General features: G+C 40.8%; 1 protein-coding gene across 3 annotated transcripts in view; it reads left to right on the forward strand.

The window, feature by feature from the left end:
- The window catches only part of LOC140494231 (ubiquitin-associated and SH3 domain-containing protein B-like), a 137,223-nt gene that overhangs the window by 98,426 nt on the left and 14,859 nt on the right, over positions 1 to 23,938 (forward strand). Inside the window, exons 2-7 of one of the 3 annotated variants that reach the window (XM_072593447.1) lie at positions 4,345 to 4,398; positions 12,758 to 12,944; positions 13,661 to 13,859; positions 15,915 to 16,084; positions 18,679 to 18,887; positions 22,399 to 22,537. In XM_072593447.1, the coding sequence (XP_072449548.1) occupies positions 4,345 to 4,398; positions 12,758 to 12,944; positions 13,661 to 13,859; positions 15,915 to 16,084; positions 18,679 to 18,887; positions 22,399 to 22,537 (958 nt within the window). Of the gene's footprint in view, positions 1 to 4,344; positions 4,403 to 12,757; positions 12,945 to 13,660; positions 13,860 to 15,914; positions 16,085 to 18,678; positions 18,888 to 22,398; positions 22,538 to 23,938 lie in introns of all 3 variants that reach the window. The other 2 variants (XM_072593449.1, XM_072593448.1) reach the window with 2 other exon arrangements.

Raw genomic sequence — 23,938 nt, forward strand, 5'->3', positions numbered from 1 at the left:
TAATGGGGTGGGGCTATTTTCTCGGAAGCATCGGAGGCTGAGGGGTGACCTCACAAAAGTTTATAAAATCATGAAGGGCATGGATGAGCTAAATAGACAGGGTCTTTTCCTTGGGGTGGGGGAGTCCAGAACTAGACAGCATAGGTTTAAGGTCAGAGGGGAAAGATTTAAAAGGCTCCTAAGAGGCAATGTTTTCACGCAGAGGGTAGTGTGTGTATGGAATGAACTGCCAGAGGAAATGGTGGAGACTGGTACAACTACAACATTTAAAAGGCATCTGGATGGGTATAAGAATAGGAAGGATTTAGAGAGCTATGGGCCAAGTGCAGGCAAATGGGACTAGATTAATTTAGGATATCTGATCGGCATGGACAGGTTGGACCGAAGGGTCTGTTTCTGTGCTTACATCTCTTTGACTCTATGTCTTCACTGACCATGATACCATTCTAAACTAATCCCATTTGCCTACATATCGACCATATCCCTTGATTCCCTGCCTGTTCATGTGTCTATCTAAATGCCCCTTAAACATTGCTATCATATCTGCTTCTTCCACCTCCCCTGGGAGTGTTTTAGGCACCTATCAACCTTTTGTGTAAAAAAACAACTTGCCTCGCGCATCTCCTTTAAACTTTTCCCCTCTCACCTTAAACCTATGCCCCCTATTATTTGACATTTCCACCCTGGGGAAAAGATACTGACTATCCACACTATCTATGCCTCTCATAATTTTATACACCTCTATTAGGTTGCCCCTCCACCTCTAACACTCTAGTGAAAGCAATCCAAGTTTGTCCAACCGCTCCTTATAGCTAATACAGTATACCCCAACCCAAGCAACATACTAATAAATGTTTTTTTTGCACCCTCTCCAAAACCTCCACATACTTCCTATAATGTGTGACCAGAATAGCAAATGACACACCAAATGTGGACTAACTAAAGCTTTATACAGCTGCAACCTGACTTGTCAACTTTTATATTCATTGCTCCAACGTATGACGGTAAGCATACCACGTGCGTTTTTGACCACCTTATATACTTGTTGCCACTTTGCGGGAGATATAGACGTGTACCCCAACATCTCTCTGTATGTCAATGCTCCTAAGTTCTAGCCATTTACAGTATTCTTTCCTCTTGCATTTCACTTTCCAAAATACGTCACCTCATGTTTGTCTGGATTAAACTCCAGCTGCGTTTTCTCTGCCCATCTTCTCAGCTGAGCTATATCTCGCTGTGTCCTTTGATAACCTTCCTAATTATCCACAACTCCATCAACTTTTGTGTTGCCTGCAAACTTACTAATCAGAACACCTACATTTTCATCCAAATCATTTATATATATATAGATATATTATAAACACAGAGGTCCCAACATTGATCCTTGTGGACATCAATGGTTACAGACCACCAGTCAGACTGCCTCGAGAACTACCCTCTGTCTTCTATGCCCAATCCAATTTTGTATTCAACTTAACAACTCACTGTTGATCCTGTGTGACCTAATATTCTAGACCAGCTTACCAGCCTGTCAAATAATTTAGTAAAGTCCATGTAGACAATATCCACTACCCTACTTTCATCAATCATCTTCGTCACTTCAAAAACCTCAATCAAATTTAGTGAGACTGAGAGTAGGCTTCTGAATCTAAAAGGAAGAAACTGTGATGGTATGAGTTAGCAAAAAAGATTGGGGGAATGTTACTCAAAGGAATGGTGGTGGAAAGGGAATGGCAAACATTCAAAGAGCGCATGGGTGAACTGGGATAATTGTTCAGAAAATTGACCAAACTGTAACTTACAAGGGAAATTAGAGATAGTATTAGATCCAACAAAGAGGTATAAAAATTGGCATGAAATCAGATCCAACAAAGAGCCATACAACTTGGCATGAGAAAATAACAGACCTGAGGAGTCCAGATAGTTTAGAATTCAGCAAAAGAAAACATAGGGATTGGTAAAGAAAGGGAAAATAGAATTTTGAGAGTAAGATGGCAGTGAACATAAAGATTGATAGTACACTATAGCTATGTGAAGAGGAGAATATTGATGAACACAAATGTAGGTCTCTTACAGTCAAAAACAGGGAAATTTATAACAGGAAAACAAAGAAATGGCTGACCAACTAAATACATTCTTTGATTCTGTGTTCACAAGGGAGGTCACAAATGACAAACAAGAAATGTTGAGGAGCACAGGAATTAATCAGAAGGAGAAACTGAAGGAAATCAGCATTAGTAGGGAAATGGTGTTAGGAAGTTGATGGGATGGAGTGAATCCAATGAATCCTGATAACTATATCCCAGAGTACTTAAGGAAGTCAGTCTAGAAATATTGGTTGCATTGATTGTCAATTTCCAAGATTCTCCAGACTTTGGAACAGTTTCAACAGATTGGAGGGGCTTGCTAATCTAACCCCTCTACCTATTTAAGAAGGGAGGCAAGGAGAAAACTAGGAATTGCAGACCATTTAATCTGATGCATATTGGGGAAATTTTAAGGGTCTATTATAAAAAGATTAACTCAGCATTTGGAAACCAATGACAGGATCAGACAGAATCTTCGCTGACTTACAAAAGGAATACATGCTTGACAAATCTACTGGAATTCTTCAAGGATGTAAGAGTTGATGAAAGGAATCCAGTGGTGGCTTATTTGGACTTTCAAAAGGCTTTAGACAAAGTCCCACTTAAGATCAGTGTGTAAAATTAAAGTACACAGGATTGGGGTAGTGTATCGAGATGGATAGGAAATTGGTTGGAAGACAGGAAACTAAGGGTAGAAATAAAATTTTCTCAATGGCAGGCAGTGAATAGTGGGATACAGCAAGGATCAGTGCTGGATCCCCATATTTATTAATGATTTTGATGAGGGAACCAAATGTAATACCTCCAAATTTGTAGATTTCACAAAGGTGGGTGGGAGGGTGAGTTGCGATGAGGATGTTTCAGTGTGATTTGGACAAGCTGAATGTGAAGCCAAATGCATGAAGGATGCAGTAGAATGTGGACAAATATGAGGGTATCCACTTTGGTAGCAAATACAGGAAGGCAGATTATTACCTGAATAGCTATAAGTTAAGATTTAACACATCAAACTGAAATGTTAATTATACCTCTGTCACCACTGATGTTGCCTGACTCCTGGTTAATTCAGCATTTACTGTGTTTATTTTTCTCTGCTCTGTCAGCCTTTCTTCTGTTGAGTTCATTTTTTTCTTGCCTTGGACTTTGAGGGTCTGGTTTCTGCACAAAACCTGAGGGAGTGCAACACTGTGCAATCTTTTGGGTGTGATTTTAAACATGGGTAGTCTTAAAAGATTACATAGCACTATTTTGAAGATGAGCAACACAATTCTCCCAGATGACCTGGCCAATACACATCCCTCAACTAATACCTCTCAAAACAGATGGATGTGGTTGTCTACACCGTCCTGATTGTTGGATCTTGCTGTGTCAAATTGCCTGCTATTTTTACTTTATTAGAAAATTTACTTATTTTTAAAGGTGTTTAATTGGCAGTAAAATGTTTTGGGATGTGTTGAGGTCCTGCATTGTCTCTAAAAAAATTCTATAATCTACAGGTGATGGTTCTTTGCTCATGAACAGCTATGCTTAGTAGGGGAATGGGATGGGACGTGGTTGAGAAAGAAGTTTGTGGGTTTGTTAGTAGTCTGTGACATGGGTGAAAGGAAGCTGCAAGGATAATTAACAATATTTATCTAATGTTTTCTCCAATACAAAGCACTGCCCAGTACAGTAAAAGATGACTCATTTAACAGGAGGATAAAGTAAGTAACTTTGAGAAAATCGATGGGAGAAAGCTGGGGTATGTTTTGTTTGATCCACTTGCAGATACTGGACCTACAGTCTCCACTCTCTCCAAGGTTCAGTGGGTAATATATTAACCTGGACCACTGATCATTTCTTTCTAGCACAGAATGACACAAAAGATTCACTGCATTCTAGGCGTGCTTTCTATATATTCTGAAATATTGCAGGATCGATGTTAAAATTCATCAGAAAATTCAGTTCCTGCTGTGAGGAAGAGCTGGATACTATTTTGAACACAAGCTTTTTGAGGTTATTTTCTTCATGCTTGTAACAGGACTGAATGTTTCAGCACTGACTGGTTGTGGCAGGAATTGGACCATTCTGCTTGCCGTTTTGATGACCTGTTTCAGTGCTGCTTAACTAAGGAATAGAATCAGTATTCAGTAACCATTTGCTTTTGTCCAGGTGGAATCTGCATGGACTGCAATGTGCCAGTAACTGATTGCAGAAATCGAGAGAATTCATCCAATACCCAGTGTGTTAACAATTCTCTTTCGTCTTTTTCTTCCAGACTAAAGGCGTTAGCATCCACAGGCGGGAAGAGTGTCCAGGCAGCTTGTGATTGGTTGGTATGAGATTAATATCTACAAATGCAGCTGGTTGTTTTTTTTCTTGCAGCTTTAACTTGTACTGTGATATGATAATTCCTTTCTGTAATTTATTAATTTCTAGAGTCAATTGATGGTACTTGCACTCTCATTGCAAACCTAGATTTAAGGTGAATTGAACATTATGGAAGTGGACTCCCTTCTTTTCACTTGGGTTCCCCTGACCAGAAACTCCGCATGAACTCCAACTAAAGGTTCTCCGGAAAAGGGGAAGGGTGTAATCCTATATCACCACACAATAATGAACAAATGGTATCACCACAATTAGGGAATTAGATTGCGTGGCTATGGTAAAAATATTTCCAATGGCGAGGGAACCTAGAACTGGGTGACAAGATCTTAAACTTGGAGCCAGGTCAACAGAAAAGTCAGAAAGCACTTTTTCCACACGTGGGCAGTGGCAGAAATCTGGAATTCCCTTTTTTCCAAAAGGGTGGGGATATTGGGGCACGATTGGAGTCATGAAGGGTAATCTACTCTACAGTTGTAAGAAAACACCAATAATTCCTGGTAACTAGACATGTCTCTTTATAGATTTTAATGTTAAATGTAGAATGATATAGCACAAAAGGTGGCCAGTTGACTGTACACAACCACTGGAACAAATACTTTCATTGGATGTGAAACCAATACTCTTCTATCTGGAGCTTTCTATAGTGAGGCCTGAACCTAAATCTTTCTGACCTATTTTCCTAGGGCACTGTGTTTTGGAAACACTCACTAAAGCTCTCTGAAGGGTTTCAGGGCCAAGTATATAAAAGGCACACTTACATACACATTGTTGTGAGAAAGCAGTTACTCTAACTGGATACAAGCCACAGATAAAAATAGACCCAGCATTACACCCATGTTCTACTTTCTACTGAAGATGGGTCTGAGTACATTGTCTAGAGGTAGCATTGCTCAGGTCTCTGGAGGTTGTGGACAATAGACCTATAAAAGGTGAGAAATGTCTTTAGGCAACACGGTGGCTCAGTGTTTAGCACTGCAGCCTCTCAGCACCAGGGAATCAGGTTTGATTCCAGCCTTGGGTGACTGTCTGTCTGTCTGTCTGTCTGTGTGGAGTTTGCACGTCCTCCCTGTGTGTGCGTGGGTTTCCTCCCACAGTCCAAAGATGTGCAGGTCAGGTGAATTGGCTATGCTAAATTGCCCATAGTGTTAGGTGCATTAGTCAGAGGGAAATGGGTCTGGGTGGGTTACTCTTCGGAGTGTCGGTGTGGGCCTGTTGGTCTGAAAGGCCTGTTTCCACACTGTAGGGAATCTAATCTAATCTAAAATTGAATGAGGTGTGTTCAATTTTGCCCTTAACTGAAACTATATTAGAAATATGAGCTGCTCCAAAAAAAAAGAGAGGCTAATTAGCATGGAAGAAGATGGCAAAAAATTAAAAAATCTAAATTGAGGGAAGGAGAGAAGAAACAAATCATTTCTGGTGCTATTGCATAATACATTTCTAGGTATAACCCTTGCTAATACCACTATTGATTTGAGGCAATGTAATAGCACTAACCAGGCCAACCCAAGCTACTAAGTGTTTCCTGCTTTGCCGACTTCAGTTTTGTACTCAGGGGATCCCTTAACTGTCTACAATTACTGCATCTCTACTCACCAGGATGTGGCTAGTGTGGTTAGCCCTGTGTGTGTTTCTCTCTAAGGTGGCAGGTGCTGTGTAAAAGAAAATGCAGAGTAGAACATTTTTGCCAAGAAAGGCTTTTTAAAAAAGAAAACTTTCATCTGTTCTGTGTGTGCTGAATCGCTTTGTCGTCTGGCTATTACAGTGCTTTACATTAATGACTTAGTGTAAAATCTACTGTAGTAATGTGTTCTTAGAGTCTACAAGTAGACACTTTCACCTTCAGCCTTTATTAATTAGACTTTCTGTCAAAAGGTCACACAAAAATCCCGATCAAAATCCTGCAAATAAATCATTGAATTAAACCTGAGACTGCGTGAGACCACTACCTCAATCATGTCTTTTTTGACAATTTTATTTTTCCCCAATGTTATTGTATTGATCTTAAAGGAGACAGTAACTTTGGGAGATGAATGTTCAAAGTGATGTGTCTTTCCTATGTTATTCCTTTATCACCAACAATTTCCTGCTCTTCTGTCAAAAGCTTTTATTTCTCTTCATTCTTTCATGTGATGTGCTCTTCTTAACCAGGCCAGCATTTGTTACCCATTCCTCATTGCCCTGGAGAAGATGTTAGTAAGTTGCTTTCTTGAACCACTGCAGTCCTTGAGTTTTAGGGACATCCAGATTGCTGTTAGGAAGGGAATGCCAGGACTTTGACACAATGACATTAGCACTGCACCCACCATCTTTTTCTGTTATGGATTATTCTTCAGTTCTGATTCTGTGGGAGGTGGCAACTTTTCACCTCTTGTCAACCTTTTGGATAAATGGTGGCAGCTTAGGAAAAGATGATTTAGATTTTTGAATTTTTTTGCCATGGTAGAACAGGTGCAGCAGGCAGTGAGGAGAGCTAATGGCATGCTCCCCTTCATAGGGAGAGGATTTGAGTGTCAGAGTAAGGATGCCTTGCTGCAGTTATATAGGGCCTTGGTGAAGCCACACCTTGAGTATTATGTGAAATTTTGGTCTCCTAGTCTGAGGAAGAACATTCTTGCTATTGAGGGAGTCCAGCGAAAGTTCACCAGACTGATTTCCAGGATGGTAGGACTGACATACAAGGAAAGGTTGCATCGACTGGGCTTGTATTCGCTGGAATTTAAAAGAATGAGGGGGGATCTAATAGAAACATATAAAATCCTCATGGGACTGGACAGACGAGATGCAGGATGGATATTTCCAATGTTGGGGAAGTCCAGAACAAAGTGTCACAGTCTAAGAATAAGGGGTAAACCATTCAGGACTGAGATGAGGAAGAATTTCTTCACTCAAAGTTGTGAACCTGTGGAATTCTTTCCCACAAAAAGCTGTTGGGGTCAGTTCATTAGATATATTCAAGAGGGAGCTAGACGTGGCCCTTGCAGCTAAAGGGATCAAGGGTTACGGGAAGAGGGTGGAAATGGAATACTGAGATTGCATAATCAACGTGATTATATTGAATAGTGGTGGAGGCTCAAAGGGCTGAATGGCCCACTCCTGCACCAATTTTCTATGTTTCTATAAGTCCAGAGTGTCAGCATGTTCTTTGAATATGAATAGAACTTTATCATAGCCAATCCCAAATTTGGATTTCTGCATATACATTTTCTTGAGAGCCCAGAGATGCTTTAAGGTCCCTAATCTATGGGGCTGAAATGAAACATGGCACGCGTATGCGCACACACACACACACCTGCAACCCCCTCTCCCCACTCCCTTCTCCAGTTATTCAGCACAGATATGGGTGGACAAGGAGAGTGGGGAGGGTGACTAGTCTCTCCCAACACCTCAGATGAATACCCTCTACTTTACAGTTTTGTCTATTCAAAAGTTTTCATAAGGTGACCATGAGCTATGTTCTCTTCAAGGAGAACAGCAGACTTAAGTTTGCTACCAAATGACCATGACCAAAGTATTAATCAAATGCTTTCTACCTGGTTTTCCTCCCTCAAATAAACCAGTTTGAGTTTTGTACTTGGCAATCCAGCAAATTTAGATGTTTCTTATGTGCAAGTTCAGATTAATTACTTTCAGTTTTTGAATTTCCCATGACCACCCTGCTGGTGAATCCATTGAACAATGGAATTGGTCAAGAGCGACCAGCAATGGTTGGATTACTGGATCCAAGAAACATAGAAGGAATATTTAACAAGGTGATTGTTTAAGTCCTTGCTCAATGAGGTGAGGTGATCTTTCACTTATTGTAATGACCAATAATTTAAAGTTGAGAATTTCAATTCATTATGGAAATGCATATTTAAATCTTATAGTATCTAGTTAGGCATCAGCAGACTATGAAAATCTGCTAAATTGTCAACACACACAACTGACTCACCGATGCCCTTGAGGGAAGTGGACTGAATATTCCAAACACAGTTTGCTTGACTCCATGTGACACCTGTTCCACACTATGGTCAGAATCTTTCATTCAACAGTCCACGTTTGTCAGCAGATTGGAAGTATGTGTCACTTCCAGGAGACAAGTTAGCTTTTCTTGCATGATTAGGGGGTTCTCAGATCATTACATGTGCACCCATGAGAGCACAGTGAATCTTGTGGTGAGGGTATCAGGAAATCAATGCCCCACAGTTACCATACAGAATTGGAGATCCTAGCATCACATTTAAAGGACAGCAGGACAGGTATAAACTGTCTATAAGCCAGGAACATCACTCAGATTCTCAGAGTGGATCCCTGCAGCTAAACAATCTGACCTTTCTACCCTTCCCAGGTCAGCTGGTCTTCCTTGTCCAGACAAATTTCTATCTTTTACCTATCAGTTATGACATGGTATTGATGAATGCTCTCCAAAGGGGACAAAGCAGTGGCTACTAACCCTAATGTCCACCAATAGAATGCTGCATGGCTCTTCTAAGCAATTGGGAATTGGAAAGTATGCATTGCAGAGAATTTAATTGGGAAAATAATTTAATTCTGGTGAGCTTGCCTTTTAACGAGCAAGCAAAGTATGCAAAAGAGCTTCCTAATTCCTGTTGTTGGGAAGTTTGACCTGCTTTTATAAAATTCTGAGAACTTACTTGCAACTTTCTTCACTGTGCCATGACAAAACATAGTTTTGGACATTTTACACAATTAAAACCTCCTACTTGCCTTGCTTCCCACTGTATATTCTTGATTCTTAATAACCATCATTGCAACTTGGAATACTGCCTACAGTCCAACGTAGAACTAGAGAGAGACCTGCAGCTCCATTCAACCTATTCTACCATTCTTTTAAATCATGGCTATATGACGATAGGATGTAGGAAGAAAAGTAGGCCATTTGGCCCATTGAGTTTGCTTCGCTAACCAACAAAATCAAGGCTGATCTGATAATCCTCAACTCCACTTTCCTGCCTTTCCCCCATTACCGCTGATTTGTTTACAGATAAAAGAAAGTCTGTCTATCTTGGCCTTGAATAAACAAAATGGTCTAGCATCTACAGTCCATTGCAGTAAAGAATTCCACAGATTGAATACCCTCAATAGAAGAAATTTCTCCTCATCTCTGCCTTAAGTGGGTGACCCCTTATTCTGAGACTGTGCCCCCTGCCCTCTGGTCGTAGACTCTCCAACAATACGTGATAACCTTTTTGCATCCACCCTGCCAAGCCTCCTGAGAATCCTGTATGTTTCAATAAAGTCTCCTCTCATTTTTCTGAAGTCCAGTGAATACGATCCCAAGCTCCTCAACTTCTCCTCTGATGTCAATATACCTTTCCTTAGATAAAAAGACCAAAACTGCAGGTTTGGTCTGCATCGTGCCTTGATAGTTTTAACGTGTCTTCCATACCCTTTATATTCCATTCCCTTTGAAATAAGGTCCAATAATGCCAATTGCCTTCCCTATTACCTGCTGAAACTGAATGCTTTTTTTGCAATTCAAACATGACAGCCCCAAATCCATCTGTGCTGCAGCTATATGCAGTCTTTCCCCATTTAACTAATATTCTGCTCTTCTAATTTTTTCCAAAGTCGATAACGTCACATTTTCCTACATTATATTATCATGTCAATTTTTTGCCCACATATTTAAACTGTCTAAATCCATCTTTTGACTCTTTTTTTTGTATCATCTTTGCTCATCAAGCAGGCTGTTTTGTCCTGGCTGGTGTCAAGCTTATTGAGTGCTGTTGATGCCCACCCATCCAGGCAAGTGGGGAATATTCCATCACACTAATGTTTTGTGCATTGTAGATTTTTTTTTGGGAAGGGAGGTCAGGAGTTATTGTTGCAGTCTTCCGAGCTTTTGTAGCCACTGTATTTATATAGCGAGTCCAGTTGAGTTTCTTGTCAATGGTAACCCTAAGGACGTTGATAGTAGGGGATTAAGTGATGGTAACACCATTGAATGTCATGGAGCGGTAGTGAGATTTTCTGTTATGGGCTATTACCTGCCATTTGTGTGGTGCGAATGTTACTTTCCACTTTTCAGCCCAAGGCTAGATATTGTCTAGATCTTTGTTGCCTTTGACCGTGAACTGCTTCAGTATCTGATGAGTCACGTATGGCACTGCACATTGTACAATCATCAGCAAATATCCCCACTTCTGACCTTATGATGAAAGAAATGGCATTGATGAAGCAGCTGAAGATGGCTAGGCCTGGGACACCTAGCCTGAGGAACTCCTGAAATGATGTCCTGGAGCTGGGATGATTAACTACCAACAACTGCAACTGTCTTCCTATGTGCCAGGTATGACTCCAACCACTGGAGTGTTTCCCTCTGATACCCATTGATTCCAGTTTTGCTAGAGCCCTTTGATGTCACATTCTGTCAAATGCGGCCTTGATGTCAAAGGCTGTCACTCTTGCCTCATCCCTGGAATTCAGCTCTTTTGTCGATGTTTAACTAAGCTGCAATGAGGTCAGGAGCTGTGTGGTTCTGTAGAAACCCAAACTGGAATTAGAATTCGATTTTGATTTTATCATCACTTTGCTCAAATATAAGAATATATGAGTATAGTGAAAAGTGTACAAAGTCACCATTCTCCGGTGCCAACTTGATTACAAAACCAGGATTTAAAACAAAACAGCAGAAGTAAAAGAAACCCAAAAAGTAAGTAGAATGTCCAGATCTTAAAGTCTAAGTCTTCTCTCCATAAATCTCTTTGGAACCACCGATGCAGGCTTCTGGGCCTAGTCACAGCCTGGGGTCTCGCATTGATCACCAGGAGGATTAGCAGGTTATTGCTGAGCAGGTGCTGCCTGAAAACACTAGTCATGACAACTTCCATCACTTTACTGATGATTGAGAGTAGACTGTTGAAGCTGTAATTGGCTGGGTTGGATTTGTCTGCTTTTTGTGTACAGGACATACCTGGACAATTTTCCGCATTGTTGGGGAGATGTCAGTGTTGTAACTGTACTGGTAGAGCTTGGCTACAGAAGTAGCATGTTCTGGAGCACAAGTCTTCAGTACTATTGCTGGAATGTTGTAAGGGCTCTTAGCGTTTGCAGTATCCAATGCCTCCAATTTTTCTTGAAATCATCTGGAGTGAATTGAATTGGCAGAAAACATGTATTTATGAACCACTGGAGGAAGCCAAAATGGAATCATCCACTTAGCATTTCTGGCAAATTCTTCAGCCTTATCTTTTGCATTGACTGACATGCTGGGTTCTTCCATCGTTGAGGTTGGGGATATTTGTGGAACCACCTCTTCTTCCGGTGAGTTGTTTAATTCTACACCACCATTCATGACCAGCTGTAGCAGGACTGCAGAGCTTAGATCTGACCCATTGGTTGTAGAATTGCTTGGCTCTGTCTACCACTTGCTTTTTATGCTGTTTGACATGCAAGTAATCCTGTTTGGTAGCATCACCAGGTTGACATTTCATGGTTGGGTATGCCTGGTGCTGCTCCATTGAACCAATGCTTTTTCCATTGAACCAGGGTTGATCCCCTGACTTGATGGTAATGATTGAGTTGGGATATGCTACGATTGTATACTATATTGAAAGTACACTCTGTTGCTGTTGATGGCCAACAGTCCTTTATGAATGCCCAGACTTAAGTAGCTAAATCTGTTTGAAGTGTGTCCCATTTAGCATGGTGATAGTGCAATACAACACTATGGAAGGTATTCTCAGTCTGAAAGTGGGACTTCGTCTCCACAAGGACTGTGCAGTAGTCACTCTCACTCATACAGGCATAATTGATGACTCAGGACACACATGGATGGAGATGAACCACTCTGATTCAGTTTTCTTTAGCCAAGGACAGGATTCATGAAAATTTGAAAGCAACCTTCGCACTTACTGAGGCTCCTGTAAAGAGGATTACCACATGATTGATTGTCTTGTGTTTTACACACTGAAACAGGAAGATATGTTGAGACAGACTGTTGCCAAATTGATTGACTGCTCCATGAATTCCCCAGTGCTTGTGTACAACCAGGAAGTTTGTTTCTCCACAGTCCTCCTCCCCCCCCACCCCCACCCCAGCTAATGGTTTTCATTCTTTTCTGTTCTAGTACAACAATTGATTTTGTTTGGAGGGGGAGGATGTGGTGAGTCAGTCCTGACTGAGAATTGACTGAAGAGCACCACATTGATTTTTCTTCTCAGTCTGTGTGTGAATCTGACAACTGATTGTTTAAAGTAGTGTGGCATGGCTGTGCGTTAAAGTGACAGTTGCAATATGCCATCTCTTATGTAAGAAAACTCTTTTCAACTTCTTTTCTACCCTTTCCTTCACAATAGGCTGTTTTCACATGTGGATGACCCCTTTCTGGATGACCCTCTTCCTCGGGAATATGTTCTTTACCTGCGTCCCACTGGACCTTTGGCCAACAAGCTTTTTGAGTACTGGCATCAGTCACGGCAAGTGTGTGGCAAAAACAAGGCGCACAACATCTTCCCTCACATCACCCTCTGCCAATTCTTCATGGTGAGTGATTTGGGTTTTCAGAGCCAGTTTCTGAGGAGGGTTAGGTGTTAAAGTGCAGGATCAAATAGTTCAGCAGAAGGTCATTCAGTCCACCCCGTATCTGTGCTGAAAATAGGTCATTTGACATTGAGCGGAGGGAGTTAAAGTTATTTTTTCTCACTTGTCTAGCTCATGTTGGGTTGCAGATTTCCAGAGGCATCAACTGCCCCGTGATGTAAAGTTTGTGTGCCCCATGTTTGAAATTGAGCAGGGTATTTGGTGTCACACATAGCAATCACCTCCACATATGATCACTATTTGAGGTCTTTGTGATTGACTTTGCTTTCACCTCTCCCAATGCTAGCTAGGAATGCGGAAGCTGGTTATAATACCCCAGCTTCTTTGACTTGGGCATTTCAGCACTGACCTATGGTCTTTTGGGCTCAGTGTTGTATGATAGTGCTATAATCCATGTCGGCATTGGAAACACTATTGTGAATAAAGCAGAAGATGTAACTATTAAAAGCATAAAATGTTTGTGGTATGAGGTGTGTTCATTGGGTTCAATGGCAATGAGTGTAATGTGTCACTGGGTTCCATAGCAGTGTGAGTGTAATGTGTCACTGGGTTTGATAACAGTGCAGAAGTAGTGGTGGAGGGGAGTGGGTATTTGGTGCTCAATGCCCAGGATCTGATAGTAAGTAGACTGACACTGGTTGCTGTTGTTCCTGTTTCAGTGTGAGGACAGTAAAGTAGATGGTCTCTGTGAAGCTTTGCAGAACACAGTGAGTCGCTGGAAAGAGACCTTTCCTCTTCCCCTTCCCCTGGAGCTATACACTTCATCAAACTTTATCGGCCTCTTTGTGGAGGAGCAGAGCGCAGAAATCATCAAGAAATTTGCTGCAGATTTTGCATCAGAAGCTGCAAGTAAAGCAGGTGGGAAATCTACCCATTAAACATTGTGTTACCAAAGACAATGAAAGTGAAATTGAACTTGAGCAGCATACAAAAGTACTTTTTCTGTTTTTACAACCAGCTGAGGAAGGGCAAATTCGCTCCTCTCTTTTTAACCCTCTTTTGATCGGTTACAATGAGTTTTGTTTTTAATGTGCAGTTCAAGAGTAGTTTGCTAGAATATGAAGAAGCCAAGTACTAAGATTTTCTTGAGTGAACAAAAGAGGGATTTTGTTACCTACTAACCTGGAAAGAAAGTAATAATAAAATGCAACATCAAAATAAATACACAAACACATGTAATTAGTTTTAAAAAAAGGTGTGGGGAAGGTATGTAGTACAAACAAGAAGATGAAAACAAATTCAGTTTGTTCTTTGTAGGGCCCTTGAGTCCTGATTGTGAAAGCTAAGTTCAGCACTGTTTAGCTATTGTCTTGCTTCCTTGGCAATAGTGAGATTTGTAGAATTCTGGAGTTCATAGAATAGAATTCTATAGTGTGGAAACAGGCCCTTCAGCCCAACAATCCACACTGACCCTCTGAAGAGTAACCCGCCAAGATCCATTCCCCTGTCCTGTTACTATACATTTACCCCAGACTAATTCACCTAACCTGCACATCTTTGGATTGTAGGAGGAAACATGGGGACATGCAGACATGGGGAGAATGTGCAAACTCCACACAGACAGTGGCCCGAGGCTCGAATTGAACCTGGGTCCCTGGTACTGTGAAGCAGCAGTGCTAACCACTGAGCCATCGTGCTGCCACAGTGAATGATTGATTGTTTTTACAAGTGACCTTTATAATGGACACTGAATTCAGATGGTGAGAGAAAGCAAAAGGAAGAGAGAGAACAAACCTTCCAAGTTCTGTTGTTATAAATCCATATTTCCCTTTCTTTCGGCTGTGGTAAACAAACTTCTGAAATATGGTCTGTTTGTATATTCCCAAGTTGAGTTCTACTGTTTTTTTCCAAGCTGAATATACCATAGGCAACCTTTCATTTCCCAATATGTGAGATTATCATGCATGAGAATTTTTTTAATTGTCTGGCTTTATTGTTTTTGGACAAAATTGTAATTTTAACATATCTGGTTTAGTTTGTTCAATATATATTCCCTGAACTTGCCTCAATCTATGGTCAGCTAATTACAGTAGCCATTTTAGGTCACAATTTGTTTATTTTAAAAATCGCTTGAGTCCAGGCCATCTCCATTATTACAATCAGGCAATTGGAATTGAATATTAATTGTCCATATTCACCACAATCATAGCACTGTCAACCAGAGCTCAGTGGGCAACATATTCACCTCTGTGTCAGAGAGTTGTAGGTCCAAGTCAGGGTGGAGAACAAATACTGGTGTTACCAATGACACTCACATCCCACAAATGAGTTTTTTTAAGAAGTCTTGTTTCAGAGATTTGACTTCAGAAGCCAGGCTGAAATTCCAAATCCAATACTGAGAGGTAAATATAAACTATTTTGAAGGTGAGCAGGGGAGCTTTCTGCAGTGTTCTGAGGATTGAATTTAACCTGTGATCAATATATTTAAAAACAGATAATCTGATCACCATCATATTGACTGTGAGATCTTCCTGTATACAGAATGTTTGTTGCATTTTCCATATTACAACACTGACAACACATCCAAAATACTTCATTAGCTGTAAGTGTGTTGGCATGTCCTGGAATTGTGAAAGGTGTTATAAAATACAAGTTCTTGGAATTTTTTTTCTCTTTGTATTTCTCTATTTCCCATGGACCTCTTACTCTTGGCCTCTTGTATGTGACCTGCTAAGTGCATCTACAGATACACTGTTGGCTAGTCAAGGACATTAGGTGATATGGAACCAAGGCAAGTGAATATGGTTATGAGATAGATCAGCCATGATTTTCTTCTGTGGTGAGATAGGCTGAAGGAGCTGAATGGCTTCCTCCTGTTCCTATAGAAATAATTTCTGGTCCATTAATTAACATTTGTGCTTTTTTCTTCCTCTTTATTCTCTTTGTCTCTCTTTCTCCATCATTCTTTTGTAGATGTGCAAGTGGAACCCCACAAGAAGCAGCTTCATGTCACGCTTGCCTATCATTTCCAGCCCAATCACCTGGCCACACTGGAGAAATTAGCTCGCATTGTAGACCTGAAGTTGGGCTGTGATTGGGTAGCTGCTCTTTATTCCCGTGATATTCGATTTGCTAACCATGAGGTAAATAATCTTACACAGAAGAGTCTGAGTATAGGCAAGTGCAAGCTTATAGTTACTCTTTATTGAAGGTTAAGGGGTGATCTGATTAAGATGGTTCAGAATAATTAAATGATTCAATAACGAGGATAGAGAAAAACTGTAATCTCTGATTGGAAAATCCAGAACAAAAAGTCTTAACATTGGAATTAAAGCTTGGAGTGATGTTAGGAAGAACATTTTTACATAAGGGGTGGTGGACTTGTGGAATGCTTTCCCACTGCCCCCTCACCCCCCCCCCCCCCCCCCCTTCAAAAAGAAAAGCATTTGATGCTGCAAAATCAATTAAACATTCAAAGTTTATGAGAAGATTTGTAGCTCAGGTGCTCGTTGTTGTGGTTCTTTTCAACGAGCTGGGAATTTGTGTTGCAGACGTTTCGCCCCCTGTCTAGGTGACATCCTCAGTGCTTGGGAGCCTCCTGTGAAGTGCTTCTGTGATCTTTCCTCCGGCATTTGTAGTGGTTTGAATCTGCCGCTTCTGGTTGTCAATTTCCAGCTGTCCGCTGCAGTGGTCGGTATATTGGGTCCAGGTCGATGTGCTTATTGATTGAATCTGTGGGTGAGTGCCATGGCCCTCAGAATTCCCTGGCTGTTCTCTGTTTGGCTTGTCCTATAATAGTAGTGTTGTCCCAATCGCATTCATGTTGCTTGTCATCTGTGTGTGTGGCTACTAAGGATAGCTGGTCGTGTCGTTTCATGGCTAGTTGGTGTTCATGGATGCAGATCGTTAGCTGTCTTCCTGTTTGTCCTATGTAGTGTTTTGTGCAGCCCTTGCATGGGATTGTTGTTGAATGTGTTGTGAGGCACAGGTCCAGTAGTTTGAGTATGCTGTCTTTGTTGGTAGGTTCCCATGCAACGACTGCACAAAACACTACATAGGACAAATAGGAAGACAGCTAACGATCCGCATCCATGAACACCAACTAGCCACGAAACGACACGACCAGCTATCCTTAGTAGCCACACACGCAGATGACAAGCAACATGAATTCGACTGGGACAACTATTATAGGACAAGCCAAACACAGAACAGCCAGGGAATTCCTAGAGGCATGGCACTCATCCACAGATTCAATCAATAAGCACATCGACCTGGACCCAATATACCAACCACTGCAGCGGACAGCTGGAACTGACAACCGGAAGCGGCAGATTGAAACCACTACAAATGCCGGAGGAAAGATCACAGAAGCGCTTCACAGGAGGCTCCCACGCACTGAGGATGTCACCTAGACAGGGGATGAAACGTCTGCAACACAAATTCCCAGCTCGGCGAACAGAACCACAACATCAATTAAACATGCTTGATAACTTTTTAGTTGACATGACTGGACAATTATAGAAAATAAAGGTGGGTAGATGGGGTCTAAGATACAGATCAGCTATGGACTTTTTGAATTAAGGAGATGTTGTGATTAAGTGGTACAGTCAGTGGGGTAGTAATACGGAACTCTAGGCTAATATTCTGAAGGCATGGGTTTAAATCACACCATGGTGAAAGTTGCATTCAATAATAGTTTTAAAATATGGCTTATAAAGCTAGGCTAATGATGACCATTTAACCACTGACAACTGGTCCCCCAGTGTCTTTTGGGAAAGAAATCCATCTGGCTGACAGGTGTCCAGATCCACACACTGTGGTTGACTCTTAACTAATCTCTTGGATGGACGATAAATGCTGCCCTAACCAGAAATGTCCACATGAACAAATATATAATAAAATGATAGAATAGGCTCTTCCTATGTTCCTGCTACATGATATGCTGAAGAGTGGGGATGATATAAACAAAGGAGCCATATTTACTTTCTTCAATTCTTTCACAGGATGTGGGTGCTGCAGAATCAGCATTTGTTGTCCATCCTTAATTGCTTTTAAACTGCATTGTTTGCTAGGCGATTTCAGAGGGCAAGTATATGTTAACCACATTGCGTTGGGTCTGGAGTAACATGTAGATCATATTGGGTAAGCATGGCAGATTGACATTAGTGAACGAGGTGGTTGTTTATGGTCATCAGTATGAAGACCAGCTTTTTGGACTTAAATTCCACTATTAGAGGTGGGATCTGAACCAATGTCCTCAAAGCATTATCGTTGTGTTCTTGATTGGTAGTGTAGTGCCACTGTACCACACTCTCTCAATATAAATTCGTATTCCAGAACCAGAAGGGGTTACTGCTCCACCTTCAGTGAACTGATTTCATTGCTGAATACAACAATCAAACCAACAGGTTATTTTTAATTGGACAATAATCTGGAGTTTGTTGTTAATTGATCTGTCTGTAAAAAGTTCTAACAGAAAACCACACTCCAAATATTGCCTCCAAATATGATTGACAGGAGGATTACCCAACCATCTCCCTTGTGGCTGGGACTTGTGCACCTGAGTATGCAACTTTTAGGTGAGGAAAGAGATGGGTTTATCTTGGTTGTGCTTTGGATAAAATATAAACAATTATTTTTAATTTTTTTGTGTGGATGGGTTTGTCATGGCTTGTTGGCTTGACCTACAACATTTATAACCTGTTTTGATTCCATTTTCCTTTATGTTCTTTATTAGACTCTGCGAGTGATGTACCCATACACACCCCAGAATGACGATGAGTTGGAATTGGTGCAGGGCGATTATATATTCATGTCCCCAATTGAACAGAGTAGCACGAGTGAGGGCTGGATATATGGCACCTCCCTAGCAACAGGCTGCTCAGGGCTACTTCCAGAGAACTACATAGCCAAAGCGGATGAATCTGATACATGGGTCTTCCATAGGTAAGTGACATATTGCTGACTGTGTTGCAAAGAATAATGATGATGTAATATTGCCATGGTACAGGCATCAGGAGGAGAATGAAAACCTTCTAAACCCATAACCACTACCATCTAGGAGAACAAGAGCAAAAGGTACATGGGAAAATACCCACCTGCATGTTCCCCTCCAAGCCACACTCATTCCTGATTTGGAATCCTCTTCATTCTTTCTTTGTGCTGGGTCAAAACTACTACAAACAATGTCAAGAGCAACTTAAGTGATCTAAATGGGGAAGAAAGAACAATGAATTAGAGTCAACAATACACATGACTTTTATCTTTATGGCACCTTTAACTTGCTTGGGTCTAGGCAACTCAATTCATAGCCACTAATAATGGAGCAATTGAAATGCATAAGAAGCTGGAATTAGAGAACTGCAGATATGTTCAAGGGTTGTAGAGCTGGAGGGCATTACAGAGTGATGGAAAATTGAAGCCTTGGAGAGAAATGAAAACCAGGGCTTGAACAAGCATAATTTGGCATGCACAAGAGTTATAGGGAATTAGAATGTGCTGCAAATAAAGACACTGGTAGCATGTTTTGGATGATCTCCAGTTTATAGAGGGTAGAATATGGAAGAGCAGTCAGGAGTGAATTGTAATGGTCAAGTCGATGATGAGGGTTTCAGCTGAAGATGAGCTGAATAGTCAGGGAATGTTGTTGGTGCTTGAGTTTTAAAAACAATAATTCATCAGATAATATGGTAACCTCCAGTTTAGGAGGTTGTATTTATTTTTGACAGGTCTAGACGCTTTGTAACATCACTTCTTCCTTTGCTATGCTATTCTTGGGATGATCTCTTAGAGTCCTGGCATAGCTAAACTTATTCCAGCAAATTACCTGGTCATGATCCCATTATTGTATTTGTGTAAATTGGCTGCATCTTCTATGTTATAACAATGACTATATTGCAAAAGGGACTTCCTTAGCTGTAAAATACTTTGAATATCCCAATTCCCTGAAAGGTGCTTGAGAAATAAAGTCTGTCTGTCTTTACTATATTTGAGAATTGATTATATTTTTGAAGTTTTAATACTTGAGGGAGAACATTCTCTTGATACAAAAGGATAGATGATTCCAGGACCTTTTGTACAAAGTCCCTTCCCAATTTATTGTGCTTTCCAAATTGTAGTTTTCTTTACCTTTTACATATCTGAAAATATTGAAGTACATTCAAGACACTGATCAAGAGCTTTTTGGGAACAAAGGTAATTGAAGAATACTGGCATAGCATGGGAGAAGAGGAGTTGAGATAGAAGATCAGATATGATCTTGTTGAAGGGCAGACCAGAATCCAGCGGGACAAATGGCCTGTGGATTGTCCAATAGAGATACAGTGCCAGATATTGAAGGGGATATTTCAGAATATACAGCATAGTTACAATGCAACTATAAAGAAAAAAATTACTGTGCTTTAGCAAGAAAAGTTAAAGATAGTATCAAACTTAAAGAACAAGCATATAATTGTGCGAAGATGGTGGTAAGTCAGAAGATTGGACAGAATATAAAAAGCAACAAAGAATGACTAAAAGATAATTAGGGAGGGAAAAGAAACTAGCACAAGAGAAAACTAGTGATAATATAATAATAGATGTAAAGAATTTATGTTGATGATTTTTAAAAATGGGTTAACAAAATTAGTATAAATAAAATCTCAGCAAAACTAAATAAGAGGGAAGGGGAGGCATTCCAGAAAATTACACTATCAGGGAAGTGTTACTAAGCAAATTGTTGAAGGAGCAAATTACTGCAGATGCTGGAATCTGAACTGAAAACACAAATGCTGATCCAGGTCCTAGAATCTCAAAAGAAATGGCTAGTGAGATAGTTATAGATAGAGTCATAGAGATGTACAGTATGGAATCAGATCTTTCGGTCCAACTCGTCCATGTCGATCAGATATTCCAACCCAATCTAGTCCTACCTGCCAGCACCTGGCCCATATCCCTCCAAAACCTTCTTATTCATATACCCATCCCAAATGCCTTTTAAATGTTGCAATTGTACTAGCCTCCACCGCTTCCTCTGGTAGCTCATTCCACACACGCACCACCCTCTGCGTGAAAACGTTGCCCCATGGGTATCTCTTCTATCTTTCCACTTTCACCCTAAACCTATGCTCTTTTGTTCTGGACTCTCCCCAGCGCAGGGAAGAGACTTTGTCCACTTATCCTATCCATGCCCCTTCATGATTTTATAAATCTCTATATGGTCACCCCTTAGCCTCCAATGCTTCAGGGAAAACAGCCCCAACATATTGAACCTCTCCATATAGCTCAACTCCTCCAACCCTGGCAACATCCTTGTAAATCTTTTCTGAATCCTTTCAAGTTTCACAACATCCTTTCTATAGGAGGGAGAACCAAAATTGCACACAATATTCCAAAAGTGGCCTAATCAATGTCCTGTGCAGTGCAACATGACCTTTCAACTCCTGTACTCAATACTCTGACCAATAAAAGAAAGCATACCAAATGCCGCCTTCATGATCCTATCTACCTGCAAGTCTACTTTCAAGGAGCTATGAACCTGCACACCAAGGTCTCTTTGTTCAGCAACACTCCCTAGCATCTTACCATTAAGTGTATAAGTCCTGTTAAGATTTGCTTTCCCAAAATGCTGCACCTCGCATTTATCTGAATTAAACTCTATCTGTCACTTCTCAGCCCATTGGCCCATCTGATCAAGGTCCCATTGTAATCTGAGGTAACCATCTTCGCTGTCCATTACACCTCCAATTTTGGTGTCATCTTCAAATTTACTAACTATACCTCTTGTGCTCACATCCAAATCATTTATATAATGATGAAAAGTAGTGGACCCAGCACCGATCCTTGTGGCACATCACTGGTCACAGGTCTCCAGTCTGAAAAACAACCCTCCTCCACCACCTTCTGTTTTCTACCTTTTGAGCCAGTTTTGTATCCAAATGGCTGGTTCTTCCTGTATTCCATGTTGATACATGGTTATAATTTTCGAAAACTTCCTTGATTCAGAGAAGGTTCTATTAGATTGGAAACTAGAGAATGCAACTCATTTATTCAAAAAGGGAGATGAACAGCAAATGTTACAACACTAAAGATGTTACAGCAGAACATCTTGGAAATATTCAAGATAATCAAGCAGGGTTAACATGGTTTTGTGAACCTGCTCTTAATTTGTATGTTCGTAGTTCTGCTTATATTAGGCAATTTGGCCCCTCTAGCCTGTTCCACCCTTCAATAAGATCATGGCTGATCTGATTGTGATTTTAACACCACATTCCTGTCTATCCCTGATATCTTTAGACTCTTTGTTAGTCAAGAATCTTTATATTCTTAATGGCTTTGTTGGTAACTCATTAATGTTTACACTTTGATAACATATCTTCTTGTGTCAGTGATGTTCCTGCACTTTGAGAGGTGCTACATTATTGTGCTTTGACTTATCTATCTGGTGACACTTATCATCTCTCCCTTTTTGTTTGCTTAGCTCTAATTCATTTTTAACAGCGACTGCCTCTGCTGGTGCCAGTCTATGCGACAGGGTTTTTCGAAGGAGATGCCAGGAGGAGCAAGGACCGGGCGAGGCTCTGTCATTGCCAACCAATGTCATCTGTCAACCAATGCCAGTAAGCTCCATTCTAAAGAGTGAATGTGAAATCCCGGTGTTGGGGAAGATCCCCATGAGATACAATTCTGAATCCAAGTGGCAGTTACACACTTTGAACAAATCAGATGTTGAGGGAAGGAAATTGATCCTCATAAATCAGGCAGAATCAAAGAAGGAAACCATTCAGCTCATCATGCCTGTGGACTCTTGGACAAGGTTATCAAGTTAATCCCAGGCCTTTGCTTTCTCTCCACAAACATGATAATATATTCCCTTCCAGTCTTTTTTTTAAACTCCCTCTTCAAAGTTACTTGTTAAATCTGCTTTCAGATCATTGTTCAAGAATTTTTAAAAAATCTCTTGATCTTGCTTCTTTTGTCAAATACTTAAATCTCTGGTATTGAGCCATCTGACTGTTCTCTGCTGTTCCCTTCATCCCTGGTACCATTCTAATAAATCTCTTCTGCATCTTCCTAGTGTTTTCAGACCAACTGGAATTCAACCTTAACATTTGTAAGAAGAATTGGGTCAAAATGAAGAACTTTTGACCTCCCCAATTCTTTGATACAAAATGTGCACAGTACACCCTCTGCTGGACAATATGGGCCAAATTCTTTTCCCCTCATCAGAGCATCTTCACATAATTTCCATGAGGGGCTGTTGCGTGGAATTAATAACGCACTTCTAGAACCACCCACTACCGATCTAAGTCAGCTTCCAAAAGAACAATGCTGCCATTTGAAAATAAACATTAATGAAAAACAACAGAAAACCAGCAACGAATACAGATATGTCTCGATTGCACATTGTCAGATGCCCCTGCTCAACCGCCCTCTCCCCTATTCAAAGTCTCACAGGGGCCCAGGATCAATAACATGAAATCTGTGGAATGAACGTTCGACATTTTGGGAAGGTGAGAGGCACTGAGAGATGAGTGGATGAGGGTACAAGGAGGGATAGGAGTTTACCTCCAACTCCAAGAGGAAGAATCAGGCTCATTTTGCAAGTATGTCAATCAAACCATTAAGGCAAATTCACTCTCCTTCACCCATGAGAGGCCCACTCAGGCTATTTTGCTCATTCCCACAGGCCAGTGGCCAGAGCAAGTTCAGCTGTCCACTAGAATTCTTACTGACAGTGTTCATTGGACCTAGATGCAAAGTTACTAAATCCTTTGTGTTTTTTAATAGCCTCCCCATTGCCCAATTTTAACTATTCACCTTCTCAGCAAAGCTCTGGCACAAATGACAGAAAACTAACAGGTGGCATTACCTGTCTCTTCACAAACCAGAGCATATCACAGTGGGAAAACTGAAAAAATTCACAAAGCATTTCACTCCAGATCTATTGGGAAATTGCATTTAGGTCAAATTGGAATCTGGGGCAGAACGTGGAGGCCAAACTATACTTTTTAATTCAT

This window comes from Chiloscyllium punctatum, chromosome 23 (assembly GCF_047496795.1).
Source record: "Chiloscyllium punctatum isolate Juve2018m chromosome 23, sChiPun1.3, whole genome shotgun sequence".
Taxonomy (NCBI): Eukaryota; Metazoa; Chordata; class Chondrichthyes; order Orectolobiformes; family Hemiscylliidae; genus Chiloscyllium; species Chiloscyllium punctatum.